Below are 26,383 nucleotides of genomic sequence, written 5' to 3' on the forward strand. Positions count from 1 at the left end.
ATGGATCTCATAAACAAGGACATAGGCAATCTCAAAGCACTTGACCCCACCCAGTTCGGATTCATCAAGGGCAGATCTTGCCTGTTGAACCTGGTTGACATCTTTGAGACTGTCACCAAGGTCCTGGATGAAGGAAAGTCAGTATATAAAACTTACCTTCACTTGGCCAAGGCCTATGACTCAATACCCCATTTGGGCATCATCGAAAAGCTAACACAACTTGGCGTAAATCCCTATCTTATCAGGTGAGTGGCCAACTGGCTCATTGACAAGATCCTCAAGGTCAAATTAGGCTCATCCACCTCTGATAGCAGACCTGCCACTAGTGGAGTTCCCCAATGATCTGTCCTGGGACCACTACTGTTTGGCATCTACTTCTCAGAGGTCAAGGCAAAGACAAAAGGCCTGTGGCTGACCATGTTTGCGGAAGACTGTAAGTTGAGTGCTGTCACTGACTCCCCAGACGATGTTAACATACTGCAAGAGGGTCTCACAGCAACTAATGACTGGTGCCAAAGTCATAGCCTCAAGCTAACCGCAAAAAAATGTACAATCATACCATTTGGCAAAAACATGGTGCCCACTGATTACCACATCAACAACAACCCCCTAAACACACAAACTGTGGTGAGACCTGGGTACTCAGGTTGATACCAATCTCACATTTGACCGTCATGTAGCGAAAGTGGTCAGAAAAGCCTTTTACAAGGTTCACCTAATTTGAAGGATACCTCTCTATACTCCTCCTTCATTAGACCAATAATTGAGTATAATGCCCTGTTTGGTATGTACCTCTCCAAACTGGAAAGGTCAAAGAAATACTTCACAAAGAGAATCCATGGCCTCCAACACCTGTGCGGACAGGCTCAAATCACTATCACTCTATCAGTGTTGTACAGATTGCTCAGAGGTGATCTGTGTCTCACCTACAAGGCAATCTTGGACCCTGCCCTACTAGAAATGCTCCATATCTGTAAGTCTAACTCCTCACACATCACCCACTCGAAAAACCTGAATCTAATATGCAACATAAACAAAACCTGCTAGAGAGACAGGTTTGTATCCCAGAGGCTGCCCTGTCTCTGGAACAGACTTCCCATACATGTCAAACAGCGTACCTTGCTGACCCTCTTCAAGCGCAACCTTGATGAGTGAATGGGAAACCACAAATTTGTCCCGGGGATAAACTTTGTAAGGGCCTCAGGACCATTAGCCTAGTAACCTCCTATGATTCCAATCCAATACAAACAAGAACTGTATTAAAACAGAAGAAGCATGTAGGTTAACAACAATAATAATAACTTTTTTTACAGTCAGAGAGAATAGAGAGGATAGGCAGCCACCTAAGCATCAAGAGGACTCAAGGCTAAAAAATTGCTAAAGACTGATTCAAATGAGACACAGGTTGTACTTAATTAAGGTTTTTGTATAGAAGGCTGAGTTAAATAATAAAAATAAAGCACTTAGCTGCATGATGCTTGATTGTTCCAATGGCTGCAAATGAGATCTGAGGCTAACTGGGGAGCAAAGCAGAGCATTATGGGAGGGAAATGTTTAGCAGCTCAAGGCAGAGAGCACTGGCAAATGGCTAGATCTGGCAGGCAGCACCAATCCCAGGAGTCAGCTTGGAAGGATGGATGGATGAAATATGATCACACATTACCATCCAGATCCTGAATTGCAAAAGTGGACATACTGAATGCAGTAAAAATAATATAAATAACAGGTAAAAATCATGCTACAGAATATTAATTAAATATCACTATTTGTGCAAAATGGGTGTTACACCCCCTTATATGCTTTCAGATTGCACACAATATTACCACTTATGAAATAAATGCCCCCTTATTGACTGTCAAACTGCAAATAAAATTAGCATTCTTATAAGAATATTGCTGATTTGAGTCTATCTCTCAGCCTGTTAATGCAATAATCCATGGCAAAGCCAAAGAATAAGAAAAAGCATAAGGAAAACCAGGGGCATTTTAGATAAAGCCTGCCCCCAATTTTGGGCTTATGTCCTCCCGTTATTTTTGGTTTTGTCCAGAATATTATTCTGATTCACTTGCATACCTCTCACCTTCTTAGCACAAGAAATCTGGAAAAAGAAAAAAATAACGAAGAGACAGCAGCCTAAAAATAGGGACAAATATTAAATATTACTCTTATAAACTTAAAAAGTTGCTAGAATAAAAGGTTTTGTGATACCATGCACTTTCTGAAGGATAAGAAGTCTGAAACTCAAATATCTGCCATTATTTAGTGAATTTAGCCCTCACAGATTTTATGAAGGACAGACTAAAAATATGAGGCAAAAATCTGGACTGTTGAAAGGTATGAAAATGAACAGAGCACCAAATGTTGCACCAACATTCATTTCCAAAACAATTAAGCATAAAAGTCTTAAGGTATAGCAATCATACCTCTCAGCCTGTATGAACAAGAAATTTGGACAAAACCAAAAATAATGGGGAGAAATAAAGGTCCACAAATAGGGACACTTTTTAAATATTGTTCTCATAAAGTTTGAAAGTTGATCCGAAAGTCAAACGTCTGTTGTTATTTAATATCAATCATTCCTCTGTGATTTGCCAGAAAACCACATATTTTATGAGGGACAGACCAAAAATAATAGGTAAAAATCTGGATAGTCGAGAGGTATGATGGCATTAATGACTGTAATCCTCGCTGATTTACAATAAAAAAATCAAAAATTTTACAAAGAAAACGGCAAAAATAGACAAATAATGGGCAGTTCTGGGAGATATGGGTGAATGATACAGCAGCGTGTATTAAAAGAAGGGTCATTAGCTCAGGTGTATAAATTAAAACACAAAATGCTACGGCAATCAGCGGCTCTATAAAAACCTCTTTGTGTACTGGTTTGGCTGGTGTTAGCCAATTTAGGTCTACACCATATTCCATGATAGTCTGCGCTTTTCCCACTGACTGATTCTTTTATTTTTTTTTCAAACTGATACAAAAGGTGAGGACATACCTCTCAAGTGTACCTCATTATGAGGAACGTACCTCATTTGGGGTCTTAAAAAGTTCATGTTCCTCGAAGTTCCTCAAAGTTCCACATTGAAACAGTCTGTCACACATTCAGTGTTAGGAATTTTTTTTAAGTGAAATGCATGGTAAATATAAATTAATCATATTAATTCATTAAAGGATCTTCTTTATAAGTAAAACCAGCACATTTTAACCATCCTATGACCTTCCCTAGTTGAAGTTGCTAGTAAGCCATTAGTATGTGTCCCACATTTTGCCCATTTGTTCCACATTATGAAGGCGAGTGTTCCTCATTTTGGAAATGGAAGGTTGAGAGCTATGGGTGAGGAAGTAAAATTGCCCAACACCTCTCCAAACTGTACCTCATTACGAGGAACGTTTCTCATACTAACACTCTCACACATTTAGTGTTACGAGTAATTAACTAATAGCCGAATCGTATAAATTCGTAAAAAGTATAAAATAACTAAACATTTTAACCATCATATATGTTTCCTAGTTAAAGTTGTTAGTAATTTATCTATAAACATATTATGACAGTGTTACAATTTTTGGCAATTGAAGGCTGAGCTGTAAGTTCCTCGGCAATTATCGTATTCTTTAGGACTAATGTCACAACACTAAAAAATGAAACCCAGCAACAATGTGCATCTACAATTCTTGCACCGATACCCAAAATATGTAGCATAGCCTTCCAAGGGATGTAGAACAAATGGGCAAAGTGTGGAACACATACCAACATCTTCAGCTAGGAAGATCACAAGATAGTTACTCCATGCATTAAAATAATGTTTAGCAAGTATAAATAATAGTCGGTAGCATTTATTACGGATATTAATTGAATTATTTTTAACAGTGAAAGTGTGACAGGCCCTTTCAATGTGGAGCAATGAGGAACGTTCCTCGTAATGAGAGAGGTACGTAAATGACTACTCAATATATGTTTACTATAGAACTAAAATTCTTTAATATAATTTCCTTCGCCTTACTAAGACGCGTCGCTGTAAGTACTGACAAGTCAAGTACAACTTGCCTATGAACCTGACAAGGAAATAGATTTCCCTCAAAACGTCTGTCAATATCTAGTCAAAAATAAATATGTAGGAACAAGTACGTTAAGCTGCAGTTGCACTACGGAGTTTTTATGTAGTGCGATGCTCACAGATGACAGGGTGTTGATCAATGACCTACCGTAACTATTAGTTGTGAAGTACAGGTAGCTAGATTCCAAAATAGTCATTTTTAAATTATAATGAACTAGTTGGAAATAATCTGTCACTCAGGTAAGATGAGTTTTTATGTATTGGGTGGTTAGGGACGCTTGGAGTATTTGTAGATGGACGATCTTATATATTTTTAACTATTCCTTAAGAAATAATGTAAGATGAATTGCGCTTTCGATTTCTATTATGTGGCATGTGTTAAAAATATCATTAGTTTTCAGACGCATGCCGTTGTTGTCAGCAGTCAGTTCTTTAAAATCAGGTTAGTATTGTTATTGTTACGGGTGCAGACCCCACAGGCCAGTTGTCCTCAAACTCTGTTAAGACCTGTTTGGGGGGATAGATTTCAAGAACTGTGGAACAAGTGTGCACACTTTCGTATTCATAGCACTGTGGCTTGGCGAAAGCAGTAATTGGCATGATGTTTTGAACTTGTAAACCGTGGAAGGAGAAAACTAGCAGCAAGAATTGTTTTAGGAAACCTAAGTTAATGTGAGTAAGCTCGAAGCATAGGCTGTTACTTGTTGGTCTTCTGAAAATTTGACACGTGGTTTGCATAGAGAAGATAAACAAGGTTACTTATCTAATGGTAGAGAGACAAATACAAAGTACATTTCATGGAGAATCCAAGTAAACACGTTGAAAATATATCACAGCATAAATGAGGCATCAAGAGAGAAAGAGCAGTATAAAACGGGATGTATACGTACTCAATCTGGTTGTCAGTAAAAAGGTGGTCTTCCTGCTTCGTTTGCTACGTTCACAACTATTGAAGATCAACATAATTTAATTTACTTGGGAGATAGTATTTTTGTAGTACAGAAACTTGCATTGTGGAATTACTGTCTCCAGTGTTGCTATTACTATTTTACATTTCTCTTAACCTCTTAATGCACATCATAAATAAGACGTTAAGAGGGACAGGACCGTATGGACATGCGGTATTCGTGCACAGTTACTATACATTTCATGTGGAACACTTAAACGTTTTAAACACTTTCGATTTGAAGTGTTTAAGTTACACTTAGCAAAGTACATAATTTTGGATTATACACCTGTAGCAGAAATTGATTTTTTTCACAACAATTTATATAATATAGGCAATGCACACTAAACTGCTTGTTCCTACTGTAGTATATTGGCCTGCAGTAGCCACACTCGTGTATTTTTTATGTCTGAATATCTGTAAAACTTAGTTAATGATCAAGTTGCTTTTGGTTGAACCCTACAAAGAAGCATTTGTCTAATGCATAAAATATGTTGACCTGCTTTGGAATCTTCAGATTACTGTTTGCGTCTTTCGGCTTTTCTTGGTTAGGGGTCGCCACAGCGGAACTCCGGTCCGCTAATGATTGGCAGTTGATTTTTACTACCGACTTGCCAGGCCTGACGCACAACCTTCAACGAAGGTACGCCCATTCACGCGTGTCTCCACGCAGAAGACGCTCTAGCTGAGAATCGACCCTGGCAGTGGCGACAACGTTACCAGAGCACCACCACCACAAATCTTCAGATTACTGTATGGCGTTAAATTTGCAGCCTAGAACATACATGTAGTGAATTTCATCCTTGAAGCAAATTGTATTGTTCTTGGCATGTTTTGTAACGTTTTTAAAAGTTTAGCATTTTTCTTTTTTTGTATAAGAATATGTATATTCTACTTTGGATTATATGTTTTCCACCAAATTAGAAAGGTATCGCCAAGTGTGTGTAGGTTTCTTTTTCAGCTGTAAGCTGTTTTATGAACATTATTGGAAGACAGTAACATATCTGATCGAGAGAGACAGTGAAAACTGACCAAAAACAACAGATAACTGAAATTACAAAAGCAACGTACTTAAATAATGTTTATAGATGCTTTCTTCACAAGCAAACATTAACTGCCATAGGTTCCCAAAAGAAAAGGGTAATTGTTTACTTGTACTAGTGGGATGTTATGTGCAAGCAGAGTAATGTCTGGTTACTCTGAAGAATCCTGCAAATCACTACTCCTTTAACAAGGTACACATGAAAAAAGAGAAGGGCATTAAAGGCAACTTTAGGTTTTAGAATTAGGGTTAAGGTTGAGCGGTTTATTGTTTCGGGGTTTGCAGAGTTCTTTTGTTGTGTAGACTAATATTACGAGTGGAACTTGGTTACATGTTCCTAGAGGAGTACAGTAGTAACATAAATCTCTTATTTTCCACAATAAAAGCTTGTTTCACTCATTTCCATGAGTGGGTATAACTCATGTGTCCCATTAGAAAGGTAAACTCTTGAAGAGTTATGTACAGTCATTATAAGTAATGTATACCATGAAAAGTATTAGAATGACTAATTTACATGGAAGCAAATCCTCTTCCTCCCAAATCTTCTATTCTGAAATAATTGTACATTGGAGAGGGCGGATTCCCCCACCATTACAGCAACCACGAGAGCAAAGCACAGCCACATATACTCTGCCCTTCTTTGCTGTTGCCCACAGGTATCCTTTTTCTCCCAGGTTCTTGCTGGCAGAGCTTCCCATTATTCCATTTCAACTTCATTCAAAAGTTTCTCACAACTGCTTAAGATTTGTACAGCTTAAAGTTTGACCTGGCTGTACTGAGTGCATTTGACCACAGTGCAATCAACAACATATTCTACTATTGTAGAAAAACAAACTGGATACTCTCCTACACCAGCAGGTTGTTCAGATAAGCGAAAACACACTGTCCGTAAATTCAAAAGTCAAGACATTTATTTTAAGCACTAATCCAAGCTTTTCGTCGGACACACTCCAACTTCATCAGAAAACGGATAAAACAGTGTCTCCCTCAAACCGTTACCTTAAATACAAAAAATGTTAAAAGTTACATGATCTTTAAATTGTTCATTAATAGTCAGTCTGTTCTTTGTGATGACTTCTAGATTATGTACCCTTTTTTTCAATAAACATCTTTATTAAATTATTATGTGTGACAAAGGCAGTCTTACATTTAAATAAATGGAAAAACAAACAACATTGACAACACTTTAGTTGGAAACATTATACATCACAGACACCATTGAAACATCTGTAGCTGCAAACATTATACATCATTTATAATCTATCCAGTCATTGTCAGTTAAGTATTGTATGGCTCATTCAAAACCTGCTTCTTAAACCTCATTCCTTCTCCGCATATATTGTTCCCATTTTTTCCTATGTAGTTTGCTACTTCCCTTTTCTAAAGATCCCAATTCCAGTTGTTTTATTTCTGTTACTATATTCATTTCTTATAGTAAAATTGGTCTAGACTTTGATTTATATTTTTTAGTAATTGATGTTATGTGATGGTGATTGAGTAGAGTTTGTTTCCCCCCTTTCAATCCAGGCCTTTTTTCAAACCCTGTATAACTTTTAAGATGTCTGTTACTGATGACCATCTACTTTGTGTTTATTGTTTATTTTCCTCTAGGGTCCTCCAGGAGAGGAAAATAAATTAATCGAGAGCCGGTAGGTCTCGCCCAGCCCAGACTCTTCCCGGCGCTCGGCCTCTACCTCGGCACCGGTGAATCGGGGGTGGCGCGTTTCCTCGCCCGCATCGCCTCAGTCGCAGCCGGTTCCTAGTCCCTTGGGGCGAGGGGGGGTCTTCTGTCTCCTCTCTCTTTCTCTCGCCTTCGGTGAATGTCCCAGTCTTCCAAAAATTTGTTTTCGCTCCACCCAGCTTCCGGAGGGACAGACCCACTATTCCTCCTCCGACTGCTTCGCTCCGTCGGAGCAGGTGCTTGGGCAGGTGGAGATCTCAGGAGTCGCTCCGACCCTTACTCCAACCCGGGCCCGGGTCGAGTTTTTTTGTGTGGACTTCTTGGTGATGTTTCGGGACCGATGCTTTGGTTCGAGCCTCTCCTCTCGTGCCTTCGCGGACTTCCGTCTACTATCATGGCCCGGAGACTCCCAGGATTCTGGAGGCTTTCAGAGCCATGAGGAGTGCCTTGGCCAATCCCTCTTGACCTCTCGGGTTTTACCAGCACCTTCCTGGGCGTGAGACTGGGTCTTTGATGGTGTAGAAGGAAGCATACGTGGACTCCCCCATCGGACACGGATATGGATGATGCAGAGGGGTCCCTAAAGTCCTCGGATGATGTCTCCTTTGCAGACATCTTAGAGATCCTCAAACAGGATGTCCAAACCCCCTCTGCGACGACATCAGTGCTCCTCAAGGCCTTTGGGGCTCAGCCCTCCGCCTCCTGGGTATCTCCGCCCGCAGCCGAGCTTGGATTTAGTTTGTCGAGGGGCGAACAACCCCGGATACTGTGGAACCAGTCCCAAACAAATTCTTATCTGCTCCCCGAGGGGAGTTCCTTACTAAAAGTGGCTGTAGATGCCATGGTGGTGGCATCTGCTACACAGCAGGGCGTGGCGCCCATCCATCCTAGTCTAGGAGTATGGATAGGTAATGGAAGCCAGCTGACCCTGCCTTTACCTTCTATCCTTACGCCAATTGCTAACTCGTCCATGAGGGGCTCATATCCCTATCGGCGGTAGGGCGGTAGAGCGGCAGGCACAGGCACGTGCGGCGCCTGACAGGCCTGGCGCCTTCAAGTCTTCCTTCGCCCGGCCCCTTTGATGGGTCCTCATTGTTTGGACCCAAGGTGAGAGGAAAACGTTATCTGCAGTAGGGCCCGTTATTCCACCTCTTCCCGGCTTACCCAGGGCCAGGAGGGGAAAAAATGGTTCAAAAGGAAAAACGCGACTGCGCCAGGAGCCCGGCATATTCTCTTCCCCTTCTTCTCGGCCCCCCAGGCCAAAGGAGGGGAAATGTAAATCTCATTTTTCTCCCAACAGCAGGAAGATTCCCGTCCAGAGGCAGAGGGCGGGAAATTTTTTCAGGAAGGCCGCCCCAGAGGCGGCAGAGGGCCCCGCAATCTGGAGACCAGTCCGGTGTCGCTTTCCAAGCACCTAAAAGCCTGGGAGTCAATCACTCAGGACAGATGGGTGCCTGCCGGAGGTTACATCATCCCATTCAAATGCTCAACAAAAAGAGTCATCCAACTGGTCCCCACAGACCAAATCGGATCAGGAAATTACTCCAGGTTCTTTTTAGTGCCAAAAAAGACAGGGGACCTGAGACCAATATTGGATCTCAGCAGACTGAACCTATCCGTTCTTTAATCCAAATTCCATAGACCTCAAGGACGCCATTATCACATACATCAGGCGCCAGAAGGTATCTGCGCTTCAGCCTGGGAGCCAGTCATTACCAATTTTGTGCTCTGCCCTTTGGTCTCACCACAGCCCCCAGGGTGTTCACCAAGTGTTTGGCAGTAGTGACGGCTCACCTGAGGAGCCTTGGATTCCAAGTGTTTCCCTATCTCGACGACTGGCTCCTGACTGCTACCACCAGGCATCTACTTATGGACAACCTCAAAGCCACCATCTCCTGGGTGTTTCCCTGGGATTACATTCAATTGGTCAAAGTCTGTCTTGCTGCCCTCTCATAAAGTTTATAGGAGCAGAGATAGACTCAAGATTGAGCTCTGATCTCGAGATCCAAAGCCCCAGCCAGGATGGTCCTACAGGTTCTAGGCTCAATGTCTGAGGATTCTTCAGTGGCTCTTATCAACTCAATGGTCCTTTCAAGATCTTCCCTCAATCATCACATCATGATTACGGAAACATGCAAAGGGACCTGCGCTGGTGGCTTCAGACATCCAACTTGGATCAGGGGGCATTGTCTGGGCAGGCTAGTTCAGGGCCTCCTCTTCCGGGACCGAGCCTTCTCCACATCAACGTGTTGGAGATGAGGGCTGTACTCTATCCTACAGGCCTTACACAAGTTCCTTCCTCAGGGCATCATCGCCATCCACACAGACAACATGTCGGTGGTTTGGTATCTGAACAAACAAGGAGAAAGTCAAATGTATTGGCGGACAAAAAGCAGGACAATTCTCTCTCTCTCCTCAATGGTCTCTAAACCGCATAGTAGCAGCCCAGGTTTTCAAGAGATGGGGGCGCCGTGCTGCGACCTATTATTACTCCACAAAACACCAAGTGCCATTCCACATCAGGAAGTACCGCCCATGGATGCTCTAGCACAACCCAGTTGTTCACATTTTGTCTTCCCCCCAAACCCACCACTAACATCCCTATTTAATCAGGGATCTTCTGTCTCAACTATTAAAGTTCAACTAGCTGCTATCGATCTTGATTTAGTGCTTCGCACATTAACATCCCCCTTGAACCCGGCTGCTACATGGCATTCTTAGTGGCTATTACTGCAAGAAGAGTCTCAGAGCTTCAAGCCCTGTCTATTAAACCACCATATCTGATTTTCCACAAAGATAGAGTATCTCTTAGGCCTAATCCATCCTTTGTCCCAAGGTCTGCTCTAGTTTCTGTCTTCATAAATTGGATGTTCACAGGCAATTACGCTTTATCGGCTTAGACAGGAGCTACTTGGTCCAACCCGCACACTTTCATTTCAGTGAGCCACCCAGGATTCAGGTGCTATGTTTGGGATCCATCTATCCACATTCCTGATACCCTCCTTCCCCTGCCTTGCAGACCAGAAGAGATAATGTTATATAAGCAGGGTATGCATGTGTGCATGTATGCGGACAAACTAGATCTGGGGACTGATGGTGGTGCATCCTTTTTTGGCAGCAGCAAGGCTTTACTATGCCTAGGCAATTCCGATTCTGTATCATAGCTCAAAAAAATCCATCTCCTCAGTCAATCCAATCCTCTCACCCAGCATCTCCGACAGAGCGGTCCACAGGGAATCCCTAAAGTCTAAATAAAGCTCCAGGCAACGAAAACTCCTCTCAGCCAGTTTTATTAATAAAACTGGCTGAGAGGAATTTTCGTTGCCTGGAGCTTTATTTGGATTTCATTTGGTTTCGCTGTCAAGCATTTTTCTGAGTCTGAATCCCTAAAGTCTGCCAGCTCATTACACTCCCAAAAAATAGGTTCCCAGCCACCTCTTTCTTGCCTGTCACACCTCCAAGATTTGCTATCCACCTGATGAGAAATTACTACTTGGGGTATACAAATACTTCCAGGCAAAGATCCTAAGTCTTCTAGACATTGTTGCATATTTGGGAAATATACATATACCCCCCCCCCCCCATCGTCTCTTTGTGAATTGCTTATCCAGTCTCTCTTCTCAATCCTTTCTAAGTTCCTCTGATTGATTCTTATAATTATCATGTAATGTTTTATATGCTGTACTAATTATTCCTTTTTTAACGGCAGCTTCTATTCTAGATTCTGTTAAAAACTCTACCAGTACTGGTCTTAAATTTAGGACCACCCCTATTTCTTTCTTTTTGCCTATACTATGCCTTCCCTATCAAGGACTGATAACAAGCTCCAACCTGCCGTCCAAGTAAATTATTGGCCTCTTCCCATTCGATTACCTTTCATTTTCTAGTTATTTGCTCCCAGTACCGTGGTTGCTTTCCCAGTTTTCTCCAATACATTCCAGCCCCTCTTGCCTATTACATGTAGCCCTAACCACAGTCATCCCTATCGACAGTGTCTCTTCTCTCCAGTCTCGTGCTGGTTTAGATCTTAGAAAAACCCCTGCTGTTTTATGAATATAATACTCTGTATGATTCTTGTTGTTCTCCTTAAGAGTCTGCATCCAAAATCCCAATCTCTCCTTACTTCTTGTGCTTCCTCCTGTATCACCATCATTCCTTTCCACTGCTTCTGCTGTGCATAAGAGCCTTAACTCTGTTGCTCTAAAATACCCCCTCAAATTGGGTAGTCATAGTCCTCCTTGTTCTATTGGAAGAATCAACTTATCACACTTGACCCTTGCTGTCTTCCCTTCCCAGATAAAATCCTTCAACTTTTTTTTAATTGCTATCCTGAGCTTCTCCTCTGGTTGATAAAAATATGCCTGACCTGTGTATAAGACTAAAGGGACTACAACATTTTAATTGCTTGTATCTTAGTATCCATAAAAAATAATGCATAAAATATGTTGACCTGCTCTGGAATCTTCAGATTACTGTTTGTGTCTTTCGGCTTTTCTTGGTTAGGGGTCGCCACAGCGGAACTCCGGTCCGCTAATGATTGGCAGTTGATTTTTACTACCGACTTGCCAGGCCTGACGCACAACCTTCAACGAAGGTACGCCCATTCACGCATGTCTCCACGCAGAAGACGCTCTAGCTGAGAATTGAACCTGGCAGTGTCTTACTGTGAGGCGACAACGTTACCAGAGCACCACCACCACAAATCTTCAGATTACTGTATGGCGTTAAATTTGCAGCCTAGAACATACATGTAGTGAATTACATCCTTGAAGCAAATTGTATTGTTCTTGGCATGTTTTGTAACGTTTTTAAAAGTTTAGCATTTTTCTTTTTTTGTATAAGAATATGTATATTCTACTTTGGATTATATGTTTTCCACCAAATTAGAAAGGTATCGCCAAGTGTGTGTAGGTTTCTTTTTCAGCTGTAAGCTGTTTTATGAACATTATTGGAAGACAGTAATATATCTGATCGAGAGAGACAGTGAAAACTGACCAAAAGCTTTCTAAGTTTCTCTGATTGATTCTTATAATTATCATGTAATGTTTTATATGCTGTACTAATTATTCCTTTTTTAACGGCAGCTTCTATTCTAGATTCTGTTAAAAACTCTACCAGTACTGGTCTTAAATTTAGGACCACCCCTATTTCTTTCTTTTTGCCTATACTATGCCTTCCCTATTAAGGACTGATAACAAGCTCCAACCTGCCATCCAAGTAAATTATTGGCCTCTTCCCATTCGATTACCTTTCATTTTCTAGTTATTTGCTCCCAGTACCGTGGTTCCTTTCCCAGTTTTCTCCAATACATTCCAGCCCCTCTTGCCTATTACATGTAGCCCTAACCACAGTCATCCCTATCGACAGTGTCTCTTCTCTCCAGTCTCGTGCTGGTTTAGATCTTAGAAAAACCCCTGCTGTTTTATGAATATAATACTCTGTATGATTCTTGTTGTTCTCCTTAAGAGTCTGCATCCAAAATCCCAATCTCTCCTTACTTCTTGTGCTTCCTCCTGTATCACCATCATTCCTTTCCACTGCTTCTGCTGTGCATAAGAGCCTTAACTCTGTTGCTCTTAAATACCCCCTCAAATTGGGTAGTCATAGTCCTCCTTGTTCTATTGGAAGAATCAACTTATCACACTTGACCCTTGCTGTCTTCCCTTCCCAGATAAAATCCTTCAACTTTTTTTTAATTGCTATCCTGAGCTTCTCCTCTGGTTGATAAAAATATGCCTGACCTGTGTATAAGACTAAAGGGACTACAACATTTTAATTGCTTGTATCTTAGTATCCATAAAAAAAGCTTCAATTTTTCTCAACTTTTGTATTCTCTTCTGTTTAGTCTCTTCCCACATATCCTTAGCTGCCACAACAGAGTAATTTCCAATCCATACTCCTAAATGCTTCATTTTATCATGTCCCCATAAATATGGATATTGTTGGACTAATTTGCTTGTGGCTACAGAATTTACCTCTATTGCCTTTGTTTTAGCTTCATTAATTTTGTATCCCGAGAAGATTTGAAATGGTCTTAAGTGTTCCACAACACTGTAATGTCCCTTTTTGGTTTTGTCATGTATAAACTAATATTATCTGCAGACAGAGCCAGCTTTTCATGACTACCGTACCAATTATATCCTTGAATTTCCGAGTCCCTTAGTTTCTTTACCAATGTTTCTAAATATAATGCAAGCAACAAAGGGGAAAGCTGGCAACCTTGCCTGGTTCTTCAGCCCAAGCAGTAGTTGTCAGAGAGAACCCCACTCACTTTAATTTTTGCCTCTGATTCCTCATATATACTCCTAAACAACCTTACACTTGTATCAGGGAAAGCAAATCCTTCCATTGCCCTGTTCATGAAGTTCCACTCTACTCTGTCAAATGCTTTCTCTGCATCAAGAACACTGTAATATTTTCTTACATTCAGCTTCCCTCTGGATCATCAGTGTTCTGTTAATGTTGTCAAATGTATGCCTCCCCTTCACAAAACCATACTGATCCATATCTGTCAATTTTGGTGTCACTTTTGCCATTCCTGTAGCCGTTATAGACATAAACACTTTTTATAATTGTGGTTTAGTATTGAAATGGGCCTTTATGGAGCTAGATCAAGTGAATCTTTACCCTCTTTAGGTATTACCATTACCAGCATCCTGGAAGAAAGCAGTGGTACTTCTCTTCTTAAAATACTGTTAAAACCTTCCAGATGTTTATGATTTTTTTCCTCCTAGCATCCAAACGTCCGCAAACTTCCACAGCAATTTCTTGTAGTTTGATTATACATAGCCAGTTTTATCTCAACTTTTCCTATCCTAACTGTTAGTAATTGAGCCTCATCTATCTCTAACCTTGGCACATTTAATTCCTCCATAAACATTTCCATTTGTACCTTTTCTTGATTTCTGTATTTCTCTACTTTATGCAAACTTTCATAAAATTTCTGAAATATTTCTAATACCTCTACAGGATCTCGTTATAGGCTCCCTAAGCTTGGTGACCACCCTTTCCACTTTCTGTTGCTTGAGTCGTTGTGCTAAAAGTTTTTGTGCTCTAGAATAATTATAAAAAAACTGTTGCTTAACAGCAGTCTTTCTAAACTCGTGCATATTATCGAGATAATCCCTTATTTTCTGTTTAGCATTCTGCAGTTGCTTCTTTTCTTGTTCTGAGAGATTCCCCCTATTTTGCAGTACTTTAACATTTGTCAGTCCCCCTAAATAGTTCTTGTTGCTTCTTAACCATTATCTCCCTTTCCTTTATTCCACCCTAGTTTTAAACTTCCCTTTAATTTATCTCACTCCCTATCTATATTTTTATCCCACTCCTTAGCTATATTTTCAGAAGAAAGTTCTATCTTCTCTAGTAGCTCCTGAATTAATTCCAAAACCAGTTCCTTAAATTCCTCTCTTTCACCCGATAGGTGGCACAGTGCAAGTGTCTTATTTTTATTTCATTACCTTGCGTTTTTATTTTGGTTATTATTGGCGCATGGTCTGAAATAGTTATTATGTGCATTTCAAGACCTTCAGTTAAATGTACATGTTCTTGTGATATATAAAATCTAGCCTAGCCCAGTTTTTTTTTTTTTTTTTTGGAGAATAATATGTAAATTCGCTCTGAACTCCTAGTACTGAATTCACATCTTCCATGCCAACCATTTTCATAAATTTCTTCAAATATCTACCCACTTTTGTTATATTTTTCCCTTCTAGGCCCTCAAACACATCTTCAGTGTTTACAACCAAATTCCACTCTCCATGTATAAGTAATATTCCTTGCTGGAAGCTGATTATTTCTCCCAGAATTTTCTTAAGCTCCATTATAGCAGTTTTAGGTGGAATGTAAATGCATGCCAGTGTAATCCTCCTCCCTTGCCAGTAGTTCCTTAGTACTATATAGCTTCCATTATTATCTTTTCTTTCCTCTTCAATCACTATTGGAGCTCCTCTTGCAGTTAATAAAGTACTCCTCTTTTCCTTTGCCCCAGCTATTCTGCTGAATAACCATCCTGAAAACCATTCTTTATTAAATTCACATGTTCAGCTTTTTCCAGGTTTGTCTCCTGTAGCATAGCTGTTTGCACTCTACATTTTTAATGTAGTTAACTACTCGTTCTTTTTTGTATTTATCTGGAAGACCATTTGGGTTGAAAGACATTACAGGAAGCATCATCATCTTATGTAGTTATTATTACCACCTTTTATTTATAACTGTTTTTTTTTTTTGTTAAATGTTTAGTTCCAGCTTTTATGTTATATGCATATACTGTCCAGCAGGTTGGTCTTTTATACAGTTGTTTCTTGTCATATCCATTTGAGACTAGACAACATCTTGCATTACTTTTTTTTTGAAAGCCCTCAAACCGAACCAACAATCCTCCCCAACCCCCCCCAAAACTTGTTAACTTGATAATAACATGCAGAACTGTACATCTTCAAATACTTAAGTTTTTGCTTCCTAATAAGAGCAAACATTCAAAGTTGATAGCCACAGCGACAGCAAGAGTTAACCAAAAAGTCATGCTAAGATGCATGTTACAGCCTGTGCTATTAGTAGGTACTGTTTGATTTTTGTCTATCTTTATAGCTCTCCCATCTGAGAAAACAGTAAACACTTTCTCCAAGCCATTCTGTTTATCAATTTGTCTTCTAGTGACATGCAAACCTAACACAAAACTGCTAAGGATACATTGTTTACCAGAAAAAAGCCTTATAATATTCAGTATTCTTTTTTCATTTACATACTTTGTAATAAACTTGTTACTGGATAATGCTTAGGGTCTTAACCCAGTCATTTCTGTATGCAAGCATGGGAAAAGCACACTGATTTTCTTTTGTCACACTCTTAGCCAGACCCTTTCTCTTCCCCCCTCCCCATTTTTTAACATTGCAGTGCCTGCATTTCTTAGAACTGAACAAAGAAAAAGAGAGAAAAATGGAGCGAAAAAGAGAGAAAAGCACCTATTTTATATTGGTGTCCGTATTGCATTTCCACAAAAAAAAAAAAAAAAAAAACAAATATCTGAGAAAACTTTACTTCAAGTCTAATTGGCTTAGTCTTATCTTTAAAGCTCTCCCAGCTGTGAAAACCCTGATTGCTTTCAGAGAACATTAATATCCTAGCCAATTTCTCTTTTCTTTTTTCCCCTCAGCCAATCCCCTTCCACCAGACTGTCTCCAGTTTCTCTTTATCAGATTGCCTCCATGAAGACATGAGAACCAGGCAGCCAGTTTCTGTTTATCAGATTGTTTCCATGGAAAAATGAAAGACCAGCTGCAGAATTGCTACTAAGTATACATGCATTTGATGGAAAAAAGGCCTCATAATACTCAGTATTGTTTTTCATTTACTTGCTGTTTCATAAAACTAACCAATCTACGGTCCTTAATGTAGTCATTTCTCCATGCAAGAATGAGAAAAAGCACACTAATTTTAACTTTGTCCTGCCTTTTTAACCAGGCTCTTTTTTTTCTTACATTGCATTGCCTATATTTCTCAAAACTGTACAAGAAGAAAGAGAGAAGGGAGAAAAAGAAAAACAGCACCGGTTTACAATCCCCATTACACTTAAAAATACCATGCAAAGAAAACCGTACACCACAAACACAGTACTATTAAGAAAAGAAAATGCTTGCAGTTAGCTTTCTGTCATCCTCTTCCCTAAATATTTTTCCGAACATTAATGACATGAAGTAGAGCATATACTTTAGAGTCCCCCAAAAGTCCAACAGATTTTGAAAAAGGCCAATGTTTCCAGATTTTCTTGTATAATTATTGCGTTGTAATCCCACATTAAGTTACCGGTTTTATAACTGTTCTTCCACACTGCCAAGATCCTGTCTCTGCTTCATTTCCAGTGTAATCTTGATTTTTCTAGTCAACTCTCATGCTCCCTTCATTCTCTCCAACATTTTCATTGTAATACTTGAAAAGATGTCACAGGTGCAGTCTCTCTGTGGTCTTTATTACCAGAAGAATAAGAGGCAGAATCTCCTTCTGTTTCACAGCTCACATTTTGTTGGACAAACTTTTGTATTTCCTCCTTTAGAATGCACTTCATCAGAAATGATTTTGTCCCTCCAGGGAGGAATACCTTAAAGACAGCTGGATGCAGCAGTTTGAATCTCACACCTGCGTCTCAACATTCCCTGAGTAGTGGAATGGATTTTACCCCTCTTTTGCCTGGTGTACAGTGAATAATTCTCCACAAACACTCTGTTGTCTCCCACCTTTAGGTATTTTGTCCTTCTGCTATAGTTATGTCAGAATCAACTCCTTCTGCTGATAGGATTGCATCTTTATTATTAAGTTCTAGGTTGCTTTCTTATAGTTAGGTTTGGAGCATATACACAGTGTGCCCTTTCAACTAACAACTCCTGCTGTGGAATGCCAGTCCAGTTGCTTACTTGTGCTTTAATAAAATAAATGCAGTCTGTTCCTTCCATCTTTTCTAGTATAGCTGAAAATCTCAGGTTTTCCCTACTTGCTCTGTCCTCTAATTTGTATTATTATTATTTTTTAAACATCTCTTCCTGAGCAGTATCATATTCAACGAGCCTTTCTTTATTTCGACCTCTGATTTTGCAGCTTTATCATCTCATCTGAGGATCTGTTTAAAGCTTCTTCCATTTTTTCCAGCCTTTTGTTTGTGTTGATATACTCCATCAGTGTTTTGTTTATTTTAACCAGGTCTGTATGCAGTTGTCTTCCTGTAGGTTATTGGAGGTCATGTCTGAAGGTTGCATTGATTTTTTGCTGAACAGCTGCAGAAATTTCACCAGTCAGTGTTTCTTCCTCATTTTTGTACTTGATTTTTATCCAGGTCTTCTGTATTTCTTTATTCTTGGCATCCAGGCAGTGCACTTATTAGCCAGTTATTGAAATTTACCCATAAACACAAATCTACTGCCCTTCTCTGCTAAGTTTCTGTTTTCACATTGGGGGAGCTAGAAATAAACTGTTACTCAGTGTGCAGCCATCTTGTAAGAGAAAAACAGTATTCTAAATTATGTACCCTTGACATGAACTCCAAATTATTTATAGGAGTTTTCAAGGCAACTGAGTCTCATAGCCATTTATACCTTGCTAGTAACCCACCCTTAGGCCATACCCCATTTCTCTAGTAGGGCTGGGCCAGTCAAACCTAGTGTTCATCCAGTAATCTGGTTCCTGTTTGAAGGATGATAGCTTATTACACTGCTCAATCTGCAGGGGTAGTCTGTTCCAGATGTGGGGGGGGGGGTGCTGTGTGATGAATCTGTCTTTCCATTGTGTTTTATTTATATGCTGGTGAAGGTGTGGGTCCCTAGTTCTGGTATTTGAAGATCTATTAAACTTGTAGCAATACAAGAGATTTGGAACAACTAGGTCTGTAATGGCGTGGGAGGCAGGGCCAAAATCTTTCCTCGAGACTCTGTAAGATACTGATTTAAGGGTAATTCCTTATAGGCTAGCTTGGTAACTCAGCTTCTTTAAGCCCGTGATCTTCTTGGGTTGAATATGTGGGGGCTTTCTAGTTATTTGATATTCTCTATTGAGGTATATGCAGAAAGTGGTGGTGTACTTAGTTGATCTAATCAGTACTGAATATAAGGGAGCAATAGCCTCTTTGTTCTGGATGATATTCCCTTATCGATTCGCTGTACTAAGCAGAAAGATTGTTGGACTACTGTTGTCACTTAATGATAGAGAGGGAATTTATGAACTTGTCATTAAGATCCCTAACAATATTTTCATTCTGAAGTGGGGTGTTGTTTTTGCTGTATGCTGAGGGGAAATGGTTGTCTTCCAAATGTGACAATAATAATTTTTTTTGCATTTAACCTGAGCCCATTTGCAGTACATCAATTATTTCCATGTGTACATTGTAGCTGAAGCAAACAGGTCAAGTACAAACAGTGTTCGGTCTCACAGAGGGGTTCACATTGGGATTAGGTGTGCATCAGGGATCATCTCTGAGCCCACTGCTGTTCATACAGGTGATGGACTACATTAGCAAACAGGTCGGAGGGTACAGTTCAACAAAGTTGCTGTATTCAGATGACGTGGCATTACAGGCTGACTCTAAGCAAGGCCTTCAACAAAGTATATGGGAATGGAATGCAAAACTGAAGGCACATCAGATGAAACTGAGTACAGATAAGACAGTGGTAATGGCAGCAAGTTGGGGAAATCGGAAGAAGCTGAAAATTGAGATAGAAGGGAAGACAGTGGAACAGGTTAACAGCTTCAAGTATCTGTGAAGGGTGGTTGAGACGAGAAGTCTGAGTGAAGATGTCAAAGCTAGAGTCAGAGGGGCTGCAGCCAACTGACATAGAGTGTTAGGTGTAGTGTATGACAGAAGAATTCCAAACAAACTAAAAAGTAAGGTATACAAAACAGTGGTGCAATTAGTACTACTGTATGGTATAAAATCTTGGTCAGTAAAGGGAGAACAGATACAAAATCTAGAGGAGATGGAAATGAAGTGTTTGAGACAGGTGATAGGATGCACACTGTGGGACAGATGAAATGAGAAAATAACAGCAGAAACCAAAGTAGCTCCAACTGAAGGAAAGATCAAGGAGAACAGATTACGGTGGGTTGGGCACATGTGCAGAAAAGTAGAAGACAATTTGGTGAAGATTTGAGGCAGACAGGAAGAAGGTAAGAGGAAACAAGGTTATCCAACAAAGAGGTGGATGGATTGTTTGAGAAGATCTGTGACAGTCAGGCATGAGTGTTGAAGAAGGCGGGAGTGTAGCATTGAACTGAGAGAGATGGCGGCAGTTAACATGACACCCTGACCTCATGTAGAAACAATTAGGAAAAAGGGAGTTGATGATAGTAATAATGATGATCTTGCTGAAGGGTCAAAGTATCAGAGGGGGACTTGCAGTAATTCGTATTGTGCAGTTGTCTGTAAACTTGGTTATCCAGAGGCCTTGGTTTCCAGTCTGGAGATCAGAAGCGTAAATTCCTAAAAGGAGGAGTCCCAACACTGAACCCAGTGGGACACTACTAGTTACCTTCAGAATTTCTGAGTCACCTGACCCTTGCATTTTGTGGGTTACAGCTTTGAGCCAGTTTACTATCTGTATTATCACATAAGGATCTACTTTTAAAGCATTATGCTTTCTTGCAATGCCAAAATATGGGGTATGGTATCAGATGCTTTGGCCAGATTAAGATACTCTATGTGAACAGTATGGCTACAGTCAACAGCCTGTATAATCCTCTCAAGGAAGTTAACCAGATTCATTAGGCAAAATCTTCCCTTGACCAAGCCAAACAGCTGCAGGTCAAGTTGACTAAGATTTTTATAAGGTCAGTTTTAATATGCTCAATGGCTTTGCAAATGAGACTTGTCAGACTGATGGGTCTTTAATTCCTATGGTCGACAGTAGGGCCTCCCTTGTGATGAAGCATCACCACTGCACAGCTTCAGGGACAAAACCTGTAAGTAAACATCAGTTAAATAGTTTGAGGATGGCTGTGCCAAGGCTTGCTTGGTTCTGTTTCACGTATACTGCCAGGCTGTATGGAAGAATTTTTGATCTTAGAAAGCATTCTCCTTTGTGGTAACCGGAGGTTTAAGGCATTGAGGGATATGTAGATTTTGGAAAGAAAGTCTTTGGGGTAAAAATTAGCACTTAATTTGGTTTCTAGCATTTTGGCAATGTCATTTGGGTCTGAATAAGTGGTACAATTTTTAAATAAGTTCAGAGCAATGTTGGGTGTTAATGCTTCATCTGCATTAGGAGAACTAAGGAATATATATAGTTGCCCTTAGCGTCAGATGATGACCTGCAATCATGGGCTGCTTTAGTAGATTTAATAGTATTTTTTCAAGTTTTTAGTAGCATTTGTGATACTGTCCTTAATATAGGTCCCTAGGTGTATACTAGGCTAACGACTACTAGGGCCTTTATAAGCCTAGCCATGCAATCCAAAAGTGTCCCACAAGTTATATGTTTTAGAACTTTATATAGGGAGTGATACAGCATGAGTTACTGACTGCTTTTGCCCATCAGAGATGGGCAGTAGACCAGGGGTTAATTTTCACTTTTACATTCAATGGTCCAAGTTGCACTTAAATAGGATTAGGGAGGGAGTTTGTTTCACATGGATGGGGAGTCTGTTTCAGAGAAAGCGAATTCTCTGAAAAGCACATCAGTTTCTCCAACTTGTTCTATTTACACTGCAAGCCAAATTTAAGTCTTGATAGTTCTAATGCTGTTTGTTTTGTGGATGTGCAAAAGATTCATCAGAGTGGGGTCCAGGGATGCTTTGTATGCCAGGCATAGATGACATTTCAACAGTCTGTAGAGCACAGAGTATAGAGATAGGGTTTTTAGGCAGTCTGTATAGGACATTGTGATTATTCCCTGTATCTTTTTTGTAAGTAACCTTAGCAGATGTTCCAGTTACTGCATGTGTCTGGGCAGGTACATACAAAAGAGAGCATTATACTCAATGGGCCTAATGAGAGCCAAATGACTTCCCTGGACCTAGATGCCATGCACTTACTTATAAGTTCTGCAGTATAGAAGGATTTCCTTACTACCTTGGTTACATGTTGGTTGAAGGCCAGGTTACTGTCTACATGTGTTCCCAGATCCCTGACTAGTGGGTTAACTCTTGGGTGTGTTTATCAGTGAGATAGATTCCTGGAGTGACACATTTCCCAAAAGGTACTATAATGAATTTCTTGACATTGAGTTTTAAGCCATGGCTATAGGCAGTTTCTGTGACTGCTCCCAGTTTACAAACATCTGCAGACTTGCTTAGTCAGAAACTTTTGACATTGCCTTTGATGTCTGAGAAGTAGATGCTGAAGAGAAGCAGGTCCAACACAAAGCCTTGAGGGGCCTCACTGTTGACCAGCCTCTTTGAGGAGGAGATCTCACCAATTCTAACTTCTTGGGTCCTATCTGTGAGTCAGCTGTCTGTCTAGCATGTTGTACAGGGATTTATACCTAATTCCATATGTTAACAAGAACCAAGTGGAGAATTGTATCAAATGACCACCAGGTTCAATAGGCATGATCTTCCTTTGACATAGCCAAACTAAAATGGATCCAGTGTCTGAAAGTTTCTTATGTCTTTGTTGATCATTTACTTGGCTTTGCATATAAGACTTGTCAGACTAATGGCTCTGTAGTTTGTGGGATCTGTTAATGGGTCCACCCTTAAGAAGTGGGATGACCATCGCAGTCTTTCACTCTTGTGGCACAGCCTGTTTTAGGACTGTAGTTAAATAGTAACTCCAGTGGCCCTGATGGGTCATATTTTAGGCTGTTTAGGAGGCATCCTGGGTTATTGTCAGGGCCCACTGAGGCTGTGTTCTTGGCCTTAGAGAGCACAGCCAGGATGAACTTTCTATGTGTAGTTGGAGGGGTTATACTTTGAAGGTATTTCTTGGGAGGTGGCTAGAACTGAGTGGGGGGTAAAGTTGGAAGTTACACTGAGGCTGTGTTCTTGGCCTTAGAGAGCACAGCCAGGATGAACTTTCTATGTGTAGTTGGAGGGGTTATACTTTGAAGGTATTTCTTGGGAGGTGGCTAGAACTGAGTGGGGGGTAAAGTTGGAAGTTAATTTATCAGCCAGTAGATTTGCTTTATCGCTTGGCTCATGAATACGGCACCATTAAATGCCATTTCAGCATAATGCTTTTGTGCTTCATTTGAGGTTTCTGATATAGCTAAAGAAGGCCTTATAGCTGTCTTTTGCATGGGAGGCTGTCTTTACTTCAGAATTTACTTTATTGGACTTGATAAACAGGCAGCTAAGGGGATAATTTTGTTGAGAAAGTTCTTATCTTTATGGGAGTTACCACTTATTATCTTAGCCATGATTTTTCTTTCCTTTTGTTAAGTAACCTGTTTAATCTGGAATGCCACCAAGTTGGTTTGTTTTTGGAGTTAGTTTTGGTCTTGCTTCTGGTAGGTACAGCAGCCTGTATGCAGCCTCTATGCAGTTGTACCGTTTCTGTGAACAATTCTATTGGCTGCTGTGTTTTCTGGGTTTGGAAGGGACATTCAGTTTTTACAAATTATCGCTTATTAAAAGGTAGTTTACCTTAAAATAGTTTCTAACTGTTAAAGGGTTTACTGTGAATACCAAGTTAATTTTGAATTGAAGGAGACTGCTTTATGGTTAAACCTTACTCGGGATTAAGTGTTTTTGGAGGTGGTGCAGCGCTTTTCCATATTTGTGAGTATGAGGCTCAGTATGTTGGAACCTGTACTGGGCATATGCACTCACTGGTTAAGGGTGTTTGTATTTACAGAGTGCATGAATCTCTGTGCCTGCATATTTCGGGCTGTGTAGGATTCCCAGTCTGAAGAAGGGTGACTAAAGTCCCCCATGAGTAAGGCATTAGGTTGGATGGTGAGTGCTCCAGTAGATTTAAGTATGCACTATAAGTTTTGTGGGTTGTGGAGGGTGACATAGCTTGCAATGATATGGTATGGGATTTTAGCTATGGGGACCTGCATGTGGAGGAACTCCAAAGCATCATTCTGTTTAACCACTTATTATTGATGCACCTCCACCTTTTGTCCCTGTTTGTGCAGCTAATGGTCTAAAAGTGTGAAAGGCACTGAAATCTTGGACTGATGGCATACTCTGTCCAGCTTTAACGCATGTTTCTGTAACTGCACAGATGTCTGTATTCTTCAGGGTGAAAGAGGGATTGGAGGGAGTTTAGCTTTTTGTTTAGGCTTCTGGCAATGAGCACTACCACCTCGAGGCTCACTTGAGTTGATTTTGCTATATCAGTAGGTTTGTCAGTTTGGGATTACCTAAAAAAGGCTTGTATGGGGAGGATACACGTTTAGCCAGTAATCAAAAGCCTATGGGAACAGTTGCAGACCATTGTTGGCAAAGCAACATGGTCTGTTAACCATGTCTTCCCATGCTGCCAAGTAGTGGGTCCCCTTATAGTGACACCAGAAACTCAGCCAGTTGTTAAAATTGATAATCTTTTGTTTGTTTTGTGGCATCATCCTTGGTGAAGGCAGTATGCTGCTCAATGCTAGGCACACACCAGCCTGAGACACATAGTCAGAGAGATCTCCTCGTATAGTCTAGCAAGGTATGTCTCAGGTCTTTTACACCTATATGAGGGATTTTGGATCTGCTGTGTAATCAGAGGGGTTTTTTTCTTTTATCATAAGGTTTATTTATGTTGGAGGACCACCAAAGAGATTTGTTTATGAATTTCCCATTATGTTTGCTAGTTGGGACTGCCAGCTCTGTATACATTTATTTAAATGGGTGTATAACTGCTTTGTATATTTGTTTGACATTTATATGTGGTACTGTAACTCTTTCATTCTAATAGCTTGCATGTATCTCCTCGGTTGGTCCGTGGTCTGGCCTGCAAGTAGTGGGATGCAGGTTTGAAACCAATTTTATGAGGGTTTCAAAACTGCCATTCATATTTGTTCAATCAGCCATAAATGGTAGTAGTGCTTTCTGGAGGGTTTTCCACATGATGCTGTCCATGTTGTGAAAAACTGAGACACTAGTTCGCAATCAGAAGTAGATATGCTTTGCAGGTGATAAATATGCTGTTCAGTCCAGTACAATTTACCAGTTAGAAAAATAAGCCAGACCCGTTATATATGCACTCCATTTCCAAACTGAAAGCAAACTGGGATCACATAGGAAAATTATCCAAGTGGTCAGTGTTACAGAATTACTTAAGTCTAGGTCTGGATGACAATAAATTCCAATTTAAGAAAAACATGATACTTAAAATGTTTTCCCTTATCTGCTTTTGATTTCTTGGGAAAGTGCTTGTGGCATACAGAGGGCCCATACTAGGTGTAGTTGATTTTACTGTCTACTATACCACTTTGATAAGATTTCTGCCATGCACAGTCCTGATGGCAAGTGCCTCAGAAGCTGATTGATAACCACTAGTAGGAGCCATATCTGATGTGGTGTTCTCCCTAAACCTTTTTCCTGTAAGGAAGATTAGCAAACATCAGCATATCATTCTTTCCTGTCTCAGTAGCTGGCCTTTTGGCATATGAGCCAATGATCTCAGTAGCTGGACTTTTGGCATGTGAGCCGATGATTGATGTTGGGTCACCAGTGAAGCAGATGGTACCTTTCCTCTGTGACAATGGGCTGGCTAAATGAATGCATAAAAGTCAAAAATGAACTTATCGGAGGTGGTAGTAAATAACCTACAGGTAGTCTATGAAACGGCGAAGAAAAACCTGTCTGTTGTAATACAGGAATAACAAGAATTATTTTACTACCAATTTAGCACAGCAAGACCAAACTTCTCAACAGGAGATTTATTTTTTAAGTTATAATGTGTGTTATGAACTAGTACCACCATGAGAGAAAGCCATGCTAATTGGCCAGAAAATACAACCAGATATCTCAAGATGAAAAAAACTAAATCATAAATCCAGGTGCAAGTTGGCATGCATTCAAAACAGGGGGTTACTAAAAGAAAAAATAAATAAAATGACTAGGACAAGGCAAAATTGGAGCTGTCACAAAATCCATTGGTTAAACTTACTCATCTAGTAACTATAAATAAATGAGTCTGAGTATTATAACATCCAGTTTTGTTTCCTCCCCAAAATGCCTCCATGCTACCCTCAGTGTACTGTTTTTTTCTTTGTATACTTTATACAGTACTAGTCACA

The 26,383-nt window shown here is 40.2% G+C and overlaps 1 protein-coding gene across 4 annotated transcripts in view; it reads left to right on the top strand.

Annotated features, from left to right (window-relative positions):
• The first annotated feature begins 3,715 nt into the window (after nucleotides 1–3,715).
• Nucleotides 3,716–26,383, top strand: part of MFN1 (mitofusin 1) — a 1,379,005-nt gene continuing 1,356,337 nt past the window's right edge. The window contains exon 1 of one of the 4 annotated variants that reach the window (XM_044070376.1): nucleotides 3,716–3,932. Coding sequence is in view for 2 of the 4 variants with exons in the window: in XM_044070373.1 (XP_043926308.1) it covers nucleotides 4,400–4,500 (101 nt within the window). In the remaining 2 variants the exon portion in view is untranslated. Of the gene's footprint in view, nucleotides 3,933–4,156; nucleotides 4,299–4,393; nucleotides 4,501–4,565; nucleotides 4,731–26,383 lie in introns of those variants that run through there. The other 3 variants (XM_044070375.1, XM_044070373.1, XM_044070374.1) reach the window with 3 other exon arrangements.

This window comes from Protopterus annectens, chromosome 4.part1, assembly GCF_019279795.1.
Source record: "Protopterus annectens isolate FY-2018-M chromosome 4.part1, PAN1.0, whole genome shotgun sequence".
Lineage (NCBI taxonomy): Eukaryota > Metazoa > Chordata > Ceratodontiformes > Protopteridae > Protopterus > Protopterus annectens.